At 58.1% G+C, this 11080-nt stretch overlaps 1 protein-coding gene across 1 annotated transcript; it reads right to left on the bottom strand.

Moving 5' to 3' along the window:
• Positions 1-3521: 3521 nt before the first annotated feature.
• STK35 (serine/threonine kinase 35) lies at positions 3522-10328 on the bottom strand (the record flags this gene model as incomplete). Its single annotated transcript, XM_082491003.1, has 2 exons — positions 9884-10328; positions 3522-4234 (listed from the first exon to the last, which is right to left on the bottom strand). Exons 1-2 carry the CDS (start codon positions 10311-10313, stop codon positions 3522-3524), a joined length of 1143 nt encoding a protein of 380 aa, XP_082347129.1. The 5' UTR covers positions 10314-10328.
• Between the last annotated feature and the right edge of the window lie 752 nt (positions 10329-11080).

The raw sequence follows: 11080 nt of genomic DNA, 5'->3' as shown, positions 1-11080 counted from the left end.
GCCAAGAGCACTGGTGCCACTCCAGCGAGCTGCAAACAGCCACGTGCTCTGGCTGGACCTCGCTCCTTCACGACTTGTCTAAGAAGTGCTCAATCCACACCGTGCAAACCCCCAGCGTTAGAGGGTCCCACTGAGGCGGGGTCCACCGGAGGCCCCTCGCCTGCCGTGGGGAACTCGGAGGGCAGCTACAAGACACGCAAAGAAAAAGATGTTCAGGTTGCAGGAAAGGAGGAGAGACGCAAAGAAAAAGATGTTCAGGTTGCAGGAAAGGAGGAGAGGGCAGAGCGAACCCAACCTCCTGGACCTGACAAGGAGGGGTGAAATACCCCTCAGCATGCGGTGCAATCACAGGGCTGGGTTATCACATGGCAAACAAGAGGCGATCAGCAGGTACCCAGCACAGTCCAGCCACTCCCAAATTGTACTAGAAAGGCTTTTGTCCTCTGCCCAAAAGGCATGCTTTTGGGAACAGCAATCTCCGGCTTTAGATAACTCCTGCTGTAGAAGGTGGGGAAGCACAGCATTCAAATAAGAGAAGACCTTCGTTTTGCCCAGGGAAACGCTGCCCACCTCTGCTGGACCTACCGCCCCGGGACCACCAGCAGCACTGGGCAGGGGAGTGTGGAGAGAAGCAGGCTTGTCTCCACCCCAGACACCCTGGTGTCCAGCAGAAACCAAGCCAGAAATACTTTCCTGGCTGAGAACTGACATTTAATGTCTACATTTTAGAAGGGTAACAGAGCATGAAGGCTGCCAACTGGCAGGTGGGTGCAGCATCTGTAGCGGAACTAAAGGCAGAGCTGCTGGGACATGAAGCAAAATCAGAAGAGGTCAGTGGCATACCAAAGAATAAGCAAAAATCTGCTTGCCTGGGTCAGGGAGGGTTACAGTCTTCCAGGTTATGACATGAACCAAGGCTGAGCAGGGCCTGAAGCTGTCCTGGGGAAGAGGAACCCACTGCATGACCCAGCAGCCCTGTAAGTTACGTGCCAGTGCCACAATTAAGTTGGAAGAGGTTACGCGAGTTTCTCGGTCAACGTAAATTACCTGAGAGCAGAATTCAGATTCAGGCCCTGCTCTAAATCCCATTTTAAGCTTCTCAAGCCGGTTTCCGATTTAAGGTCTGCATTTACTAACAGCCAGAGGCAGGCTGATTTGAATGCACAAATGCACAACGCATTAGAAAAAAAACCCTATAGGAAAGCACACCAAATATTCTGCCGGCCCATAAACAAGCCAGAGGAATGCTCCCCCGCTGCACAGCGCAATGCTCGGGATTTGCAGCAAACATATGGCCTGCGCCGGGCTCCTATCTGGGCCAAGCAGCCACGCTATGTATGCCAGGCTGCGTTATACAAGAGCATCCATCTCCGCTGCAGCTGTGTCACGGACGGAGCCGATCGGTGCAGACTCACGGCTGGCTCCATCCACGGATGGAGGTGGGGGGATTTGCAGAAGGCAGCTGGGTTTTAAGCAAACAGCCCCGGGGTAGGACTGTCCCCTCGGTGTTTGTTATCCCTGCATGTACTATTCTGCAGATCTGCGCAGGATGAATTTTCCCCGGAGGGCACGGGTTGCATAACGCAGCAGCATCGTGTCAGCACAGAGCGATGGCAGATGGCGGCCGCAAACCCCGACCTGACCCACCGACCCGCTGCAGAGCTGCTCCCAACAGCCAGAGGGGACCCACACCTCGCCCCGGGGCAGGAGGTGGGGTGCCCTGCTTTTGCCCCAGGATTTTATCACACCCATCTTAAGGCTCACATTTCTGCAGATTCACTCCCCCACCCTAATCCCCAGCCCACATTTGCACTGGGACCAGTAACGAGCCCCAGCCCCAGGCGGAAGCAGTCGCATCAATTACTTGCGCTGGAAATCTTAAGGGCGTTAAATATTTTGTGCTGGGGTGCGGAGGGGACGGTTTGTGGACCAGTTTGGACAAACAAGCAGTGACAGAACTAGACCTACCCCATGGGCCTTTCCATTCCTGTATCCCTATTTCTCTGCAAACAGTGCAAAGCTTACCTGGGCGCACACGCAGGGAGGGGATGGGCAGCACATCGCTTTATGTAAGCTCGGGAACACTCAGGTGGGCAGCAATTAAGTTTTGTTTTTTTTTTTTTTTTTAAAGCAAAACCTGCCCCCCACCTTCCCCACCACCCTGGTGCTGGAGGTGGCGCTGGGGAGAGGGCCAGGCACGCAGCCGTCGGCTGCAGGGCTCACGGCCGGGTGTTTGCCAGTTAAGAGCAGCCGGTTCATCCCCCTCTGCTCTCTTGTACCTGTGGTCTGCTCTGGTCCAGCAGGGTCTGCCTGCTTCGGGGTGAGGGAAGGGCTGCAATGCCAGCGCCTGACCATGACAGGCGTTCAGAGGTCTCCTGTGACCAGCCCCGGTCAGGCAGTGCTGCAGGAGCTTGAGAAAGAACCTGGGCTGGGAAGACATCAGCCTCACCCCTCGTAATCTGTAATTTTTCAGTTTCATTGAAGTGTTTGGCCCAGAGAAACCTTAGTAACAGCTCCTGTTTACAGACAGCTTTGCCATGCAGGCAACGCCTCCCAGTCCTTCGGTGTCACTGGTTAATGACACCACAAACTACCCAATGTCCCTGGGGGTTCTTCCAGACCACGTGTGACCACCCAGGCCGCAGAACTGGGACCTCTGAGCTTGAGAGTATTTAGGAACCAAGCTGGGGGGAGAAGGGAGGGGACTCTGCTTGAGCTGAGCTCAGTCTGAGCACAACTGTTTTTGTAAGCTTCCTTCCTGAGCAGACACGGGTCTAAAACCTCAGATGCTGGAGACCAAAGCGTCCTACTGGGTTTGGGAAACTGCAGTTCACACCAAAGGGAAGTCCTGCCTTTAGCAAGGAAACGAAACGAGACGGACCCACGTGCCTTGTAGGTGAAAGCAAAGGAAACAGCTTTGTCTGCGCTGAGACGGACCTGCCACTCCACGCGGTGCCCGCTCAGCGAGCCCCGAGGTGTCCCGCCTGAGTCTCAGAGGGGAAGGGGACTGTGCTAGACAGCGAGGCGCTCTCAGCACCGACCACAGACATTACCCCATGCAGCAGAGGAGGCAGAACTGGCAGCTCCTTCCCTGCCCCTGGGAGAGACGGACAGACCCAAAGCTGATGTCAGAGGAGAGACGGACAGACCCAAAGCTGATGTCAGAGGGTGCTCGTGGGTCTCTCCACCATGCACCAGCCTGTCTCAGCCACTGGCCAGGACCTCGGAGGAGCAGGGCTCCTGCCCAGCCCTGCCAGTTCTGCTGGGGCTTTGGGCAGCAGCAGGACCTGCAGCTGCTAATTCTGTTTCCCACCTCTACTTTTTTTTCCACCTAGTCTACTGCAAAAATAAAAATTACGAAGCAGTGTTCTGATGAATCACTATAGAAATAGCTCTGGGAACATAAAAGACTCCTTTGTGTCATTACAAAGTGCGTTATCAGGCTGGTACAGCAGGCAGAATAATACAAAAACTGCAGATCACTTACCAGCGGTAAAGCACAGCAGTGCCCTGCCCTGAATTTAAGCAGCACATGTAACCTGGTCCATTCTGGTTTCAAGCTCAAAGGCATCAGGTCGATCCTGTGGGTTAGCAGCCAACATGTCTTTCAAGAGCTGCTTGATCCCCTCAGACATGGAAGTCCTGCGTTTCTGAGGGATGTGCAGCTCCATCTTTGGGTTTTCTAGCAGCGCTTCCCCAACAGGCACAATCTCAGTCCCCTGTTTGATGTAGGTCCCCAGCAGCTCCTTCTTGGTCTCCGCGTCGATGAAAGTTATCCTCTCAATCATGGCCCAGATGATGATGCCGAGGGCGAAGATGTCAGCCTTGGCGGTGTAGTGTCCCTCCCAGACTTCGGGCGCCATGTAGAAATCGGAGCCGCAAGCCGAAGACAGCCAGTACTTGTTCACATTCACATTTTTGTTCTCATGCGCACCCTCCTTGCCCCGAGCAGTCAGGCCCGCGCAGACTTTACTCAGCCCGAAGTCGGCCACCTTGAGAACCGGGGTGCCAGACTTCTCGGTTATCAGGATGTTGTCTGGTTTCAGGTCCCGGTGGACAATATGGTTCTTGTGCAGGAAGGCAATGGCGCTGGTCAGCTGCAGCATGAAGCTCTTGTTTGTCGCTGGGTCGGGTCTTCGTGAGAGCACATACTGGTTGAGGTCTCCCCCCTCACAGAACTCCATGACGAACCAGAGATAGCAAGGCTCCTCCGCGTAGCCCAGGATCCTCTCACCTAACCAAAAAGGACAAAAGAAAGAGTGGGTTTTTCAGACACGTTACAGAATGTCCACACTAACTCAGCACGGGCAAAGAAGGGGTATGGTTTATGCGGACAGTAAAGGCCTTAAGAATGTGACCGGGACCCATCGCACCATGGGGTACCAGCAGTGATGCTGGCACTGCTGTGGCTTCAAGTGCTTTAGGATCCTGTTGAGTGTCACACACCAGCACCACGTTTATCTGAGCCCAGTGCCTGGGAGCCCGCTCAGGGACCTGCTGGCAGCAAAGTGCAGGCGTTGCGAGTGAGACCGAGCAGACATCTTCTTGGGTGCTTGCAGGGAACTTGGAAGTGGAGGGTTATTTTCCTGCGCTACCGTCAGACAATTCTCCCCAGGCTCTGAAAGCCAAAGCAGCAGACACTATAAGCACAATTAGCAGCAAGTCTACGTGGAAAAAAAAACAAACCAAACAGTTCTACATGAATGCCAGCTCTCCCACCTGAGCTCTGCCGCAGGATGCAAAGTCTGGCTTATACCTTACGCTTTACTAGTAGAACTGCAAGCGGGGAGTAAATCACACCCCTTAACGCTGTGCCAGTGCAGCCTTGCTAATAGCAGTCACACCAGTGTCGCTGCTTTGCAGCATGCTGACTCCTCTTAGGCTAAAATTTGTGCGTTTAAGTGTTGTGTTTGTGCTAGGGGAGCTCTGCCACTTCATACAGCTTTCCTTAAGTGCCAACAAGTCTTTAAAGAGAAGAAATTGGAGGCCCAAGTAGGAAACGTTTAAGTGCAATCTCAGCGACACTTATGAATATAACTGTTGCCTCGCTCGTTAGTGCTGCTACTTAATATTATGCTCCTAACAGCTTCCTCCTTCACCAGACATCTCATTGAGCTCTTCAAGCTCAGAGCATCTCAGGTCCAATTCATTGCATCTAGGTTTTACTCCACAACCCCCCTGCCAAGGCATATCGCTCTCTTGCGCATAAAACCAGACACGTGCAGAAATGCAACAGCATCGTATCAGCTAACAGCGATAGGATCCTTGGCGACGCGACGCCAAGATGCCCTGGTGAGCGCCGGCAGCAGACCCAGCCCTGTTAGCTGATGCCAGGATGCAAAACCTGCTGCATCCTGCATGCGGGATGCAAATCACCTGCACAGAGCACCCAGGTGACAGGCAGAGCCTGCACACACAACCAGGGCATCGTTTTGCTCTAGAAACTAGTTTTTGGGGTTTTTTTTTTTAACCTTCAAGCACCATAAAGGAGAAGCTGGAGGACACCACTCACTTCTGCCACAGTTAACAAGTCACACAGACGAATCCAAGTGTTTTGAAAGCAGTTAAATAACTCCACCCATTTAACAAAGTTGGGTTTTGTTGTAGCAAAGCCCTAGAGAGCATCTGGGAAAGCAAACTTCCAGCAGCAGGTAAAGCCAACGACTGCCATGGACACCAAGCCCTGGGCTGCCCGGCGCCTGTGCCTGCGATGGCCAGTAATCGGTGTGGGTGGGAATATTGGTTATTTGCACAAACAGTCTGTATCCATGGCTACTGCTATGGAAATGAAAGTCTGCACAACAGAAAGATTTGGCTGCACCTCCCTGCCCTCAGCAGAAGATGAAGGTTAGGTCTGGGGGATGGGAGAGACCGTGAACAGGATGGAGACATGGGGCACTGGGTGCACTTTGAGGGGCCAAATGAGACACCTGAAGCGCCGAAGGGGGACTCAGCATGTGAGCCCAAAGGCCAACTGGGAGCAGGACAGCTTGGCTCTGGAGATCGAAACATCAAGGAGGAAAAGCAGCTTCTCTGGTGCGAGCCAGCCTTTGGTGCGACTAGTGTGACAGCACGGAAACGGAAGCAGAGCCCACTCGTCCCGGGAGCAGAGACCTTTGCACAGCCAGGACAGCCCCAGCTCACACCACCGCTGCCACTTTGGATTGCTAAACCCCAGCGCAGCGGGGCACAGGGCTTTGCCTTCCCGGTCCCCTCAGCATCCATGCAGCCCCGACACGGGGAGTAGGAGGGTTTGGCTTTTCTCAGCCAGGAACTGCACCATGTCAGGGACCACAGCAGCACCCCGTGCCCACACGTGGCCTGAAGCACCAAGCCAGGGCACGCAGGTGGGAGGGCGAGAGCATTCACACGGCAGCGCTGCCGACAGCCCCCTTCCCACAGGGAATCGGCTCAAACACCGGCTTGTCAGCAGCAAGGACCTGCTGGCACCAGCAAGCCAAGGTTTGATTTTAGCATAATGAAGCCTCCAATTTAAAAATTGGCCCCTGGATGTCAGCAGGCACAGGGAAGACACCGCTGAGCCAGCGGTAGCTGCTCGCACCACGCACCTCGCTTTGGGTGGAGTGCTGCTAGGAGAGGCTTAAGCCAAGAGTAATATTTCCTCATTTTCTTTCTATAATCTGAAAGTGTTTTAGTTGTTAAATCATCTTCCTGCCTTCAAAACAAACAGCTTTAAACATAAAGAGCTGGCAAGCCGCTTCCTAAAGATGAGATGTTCGCAAACTGAAGTCAAGCAGCCAAGAGCTGAAGAGATGCAGATGACAGGCCAGACCTGTTCTCCATCAGGAAGCGAGCATCCCCATGTGCTCCCTGCCCAAACACAGGACGGCACACGCTAACCTCTCTGAACCTCCAGCAGCTCTCCCATCACCTATCCTGGGAGCTCATTAACAGTTTGCTAATTTGCTTACCATCACTGGGGGGGGAAAAAAAAAAAAAAAAAAAAAATCTAATGACAGCAGAACCAGCATCCCACTGCCACGTGTAACCTCCGACTCCCTCTGTGCAAAGAGGCTGTGCCAGAGATATGAGAACCAGCAGCATGAAGCCCGGGTGCTTGGACTGATGGTAACACCCATGGACAGCCTCCGAGCGTGGTTGAGCACCGGTAGCGAATCAGTGGCCCCACGGGTGACACGCTAGGAAGCGGCACCCTATACAGGTTCACTTAAGGCAGCTCTATCTCTGCTGTGGGTTAGGAACAACAAGAGGGGCACGTGGCTGTGCACAAGCCCCAAAGGTGTCCGTGTATCGGGGCATCAGGCACATTGCTCAAGTACATGCCTCTCTTCCAGGCTCAGCGCTGGGCTTTCAGCTTCCTTTTTATACTCTGCCCTTAAATTTATTATTCCACATCTCATTAAAATGATGAAGGTTCAGGCTCCGCACTGTAGCTGAGACCCGACATCACCCAGTATCCCGACAGTTGTGCTCCCAATTCAGAAAGTCTCCGACTAATCCGCCCCCCGTGCCCTGAGCCCCGGCGCGTTGGCACAGCATCTGTGCAGCCCCGTAAATAGCCCAGCTGCGGTCGTGCAGAATGGCACGGCAGCACAGCTACGTGCTGGCTACCTCGGCTGGAGCAACAAGCCCAGTGGCTCCATGCACTGCAGACAGGGAAGGAGAGCCAGCGGACCTGGGAGGCTCATGTAGCTCTAGCTTTTGTTTCGAAAAAATTTATCAGTGCCTTATCAGACCCAAAGCTTGGGAAGGCAGCGAGCACAGCCTCTGCCCGAGCCTGTGGCCAGCACAACACAGCCCAGAGAGCAGTCAGGGGGAAGGTGGATGGAGGGGAGAATGCACACTGGTTTGAGGAGTGAAACTGCTGCTCTTCGGCCTCAGGATGAAAAGCCCAACTCTGCTCCCCTCTTCAGAGGGCTGCAGCAGGACTGGGGCAAGCAAAGCCCTCCCCACGGCAGGGAAGTCGGGGAGCTCTCTCCCCACCTAGAGACAGAGCGCACCTATAGCTACCCAAGAGCTTTCCCCAGGCCGTGCCACCTCTTCTTGGGGTGTGTAAGATGACAAAGGGCAGGGCAGGAAACCCCCATATCTGCCAGAAAGCTTGACTTGCTACGGCTGGACACGCACCCGAAGGGAAGAGCTGGCTCCTCTCCCAGGGAATCATGCCCACGAGAGCACACGAAGGAAGCACCCAGGCTATACAGAAATTAGGACACTGCCCTTCTTGGGGAGGCTCCCTTGGATGGTTGTGTGTGGAGTCTGAAGGGAGAGCAGGATCAGGTCTGGACATGTCCCCTCAGGAGTGCAGAGGGGACAGGGGCAATCTGAGAGCCAGAGGTTTGCTCAGGTTTCGGCAGCCTTGTGTGAAGTCCGTGCCCGGCACAGGCTTTGGAGGCTGCCTCCTCCACTGGGGGAGAATGGGGAGACTGAGCTCCCCAAGGAGAGCTGGGGAGTCCTGGCACACAGGTCAGGGGAAGGGAGGGGTTGGGGTGAGCTGGCTCTGGCTGCGGCAGGCTGGGGGGCACGGGGGCATCGAGGATACAGGGCTCTGGTATTTTTCCACATCTTCACTGCACATTGGCAGAGCTGGGTCTGACAAGCGGCCAAGAGAGCAGAGGGAGGGAGGGAGCATTTTGGAGATGTCACCATCACAGTCATTGACTGTGGCAGAAGAAGGTGACCCCTGACAGCTCCATGATGCTGCTGAGGGACCCCAGGGGAAGAAGGGGGTGTCACCCCAGGCTACAGGCACTGGTGCCTCCAGGGCTATCCCCATAGAGCCAGCACTGGGGGGGGAGGGGGCAACACAGGGACAGGAGAGCACAAAGAACGGTCCCAAAGCTGTAAGACCTCGAGCAAACAGGCAGGGCACTGTAACAGGCTGCAGCCTTGGGCTGCTCAGAAGAGATGGGACTGCATCAGGCAGAGATGTCCCCTTGGCGTGACCAGGGCAAAGACAGGTGAAACTCCCCAAGGGACATGCATGGGCTGTGGCACAGGTCAGGGTAACAGAGGGAGCCCCCGGGGGGGTATAATGGAGGAGGAAAGTGCTGGCAGAGGGGTGCAGGGGAGGGCTGCAGGCAGCACACAGGGATGCTCCCCAGGGCTGGGTCTGAGCCTGCAGGTGACAATGGGGTCCCTCAAGAGGAGGGGCACAGGGCTGGGGTGCTGCAGAGGTGCAGGACGCAGGGAGGGACCCCACGGGGAGGGGAAGGGTGTCCCTGGGAGCAGCACACAGAGGAAGGGGAGAGAGTGGAGGGGACACACAGGGCCCAGGCCCGGTGATACTGTGCAGGGATCCCTGGAGGGTGCTTGGAGTGGGTGGCAGCAAAGAGGGGTGCTGGGGCAGCAGAGGGACGCTGTGGGAGAGCCCTGCAGGGACAGGACAAGGAGGGTGATGGGAGCAGCAGGGAGCACGCCTGGGGCAGGTACCACTGCAGTGCAGAGGGACCCCAGGGCTGGCAGGGGTGACAGAGGAGACTGGAACAACCAGGGGTGCAGTGGGGGGAGCCCAGAGATGGTTAAACTGCAAAAAGTGGTGAGTTAAGATGGAGGGAGGAGTGTTGTGAGAGGTAGGGGGGGGACATTGAGTGCTCCTCTGAGGGCAGGTGATGCCAAGGAGGGATTTGAACAATGGGGTGATGCTGGGGGAGGGTCAAGGGGGTTGCCCAGGGTGGGGGTGCCCTGGGGGAAGGCAGGCAGCACCAGGGGTATATCCCAGAGGTTACCTGGTATGGGAACATCAATGACAGCGGGGGGTGTGTGTGTGTGTGTCAGACCCAGGGTCCTCCTGGGGGGGGAACGATATCGGGGCGGGCAGGAGGCCCCTGGGGGTGAGGGGCATCAAGGGAGGATGACGCTGGGGGGGGTGGCCCGGGGAGGGGGGGGGGGTGCCGGGTACCTTTGAGGGAGGTCTCGACGAGGCGCAGGTAGAGCTGGCTGCGCTTGTTGCCGTGGCTCATGCGCTGCCCCAGGCCGTGCCGCTGCAGGACGCACTCCTCGAAGCGCACCACATTGGGGTGCTGCCGCCGGAGGCTGGTCAGGGCCCAGAACTCCGCCAGCGCCAGCTCTACGTTCTCGGGGGCGTCGCAACGAATCCGTTTCACCGCCAAGCGGGCGCCGCTACGGCCCGACACCGCCTCGTACACCACGCCGTAGGCCCCGCGGCCGATCTCGGCCAGCAGGCTGTACCGCGGAGCCCCGTCGCCGTCGCTACCACCACCACCACCGATAACCGGGCCGGGCCCCGCCGCCACCATAGGGCCCCGCCGCGCCGCCCGCCGCCGCGTCGCCCTTTGTGTCCCGCGGCGGCCGCCGTCCGCCGGCTCCATGGCGCCCGCCGCCGCCGCCGCCGCCCGCCGCCCCCCCCCCCCGCCCGCCCCGCGGAGCGCGGAGCCGGGGAGCGCCGCGCGGGCGAGGGGGCACGCGCCGCCGCGTCGGAGGGCGGAAAAGCGCGCCCTGCCTGCCCCTTTAAGCGTTCGGCCAATCACGGCGGGGCGGGATGAACCACGAAGGTAGCGGGGGGGTGGAGGGGGGAAGGCAGAGGGCGCCGCGGCGGGCGCCGGCCTCCCCCCAGCGGCGGGGCGGGTGGATGAGGCGGCGGTTCGGTTCTCTCAGCTCCTACCCGGTAGCCGGGGAGCCGTGCCGCCGGGGCGCCTCAGCGCGGTGGGGGGGGTGGGTGTCAGCGCGGCGGCTGGCCCCCACGCCCCCCCTCCCCCCCGCCGACGGCGTGGTACGCGCCGCCCCGGTGTAAACAGGGCGGTCATCCGGGCGGCCGCGATGTGCCGCCGCCGCCCCGGCTGGGCCCGGTCTGACCCGTCCCCTCTCCGCCGGACACGTCACGGCTTAGCGGAGGCGGCGCGGCGCGGTCCCGGCTCACGGCGCTCACCTGGGGCGCGGTGGAGGCGGGGGCTCCGGACCGGGCGCTGCGCGGCGGCGGCGGCGTGAACGGGCGGGGCGGGATAAGAGCGGGGCCGCGCGCCCTGACGTAACCCCTTATGTAACGGCGGGGATGATCCGCCCCACCCCCACCCCCTCACCACCCCACCGCACCGGGACGGTCGGTGCACCGGCGGGGGGTGGTGCCCCGGGGGCCGTG

Source organism: Vanellus vanellus (genome assembly GCF_965231255.1).
Source record: "Vanellus vanellus genome assembly, chromosome: 15".
Classification (NCBI taxonomy): Eukaryota; Metazoa; Chordata; class Aves; order Charadriiformes; family Charadriidae; genus Vanellus; species Vanellus vanellus.
This window is presented reverse-complemented; position numbering and strand designations above follow the sequence as displayed.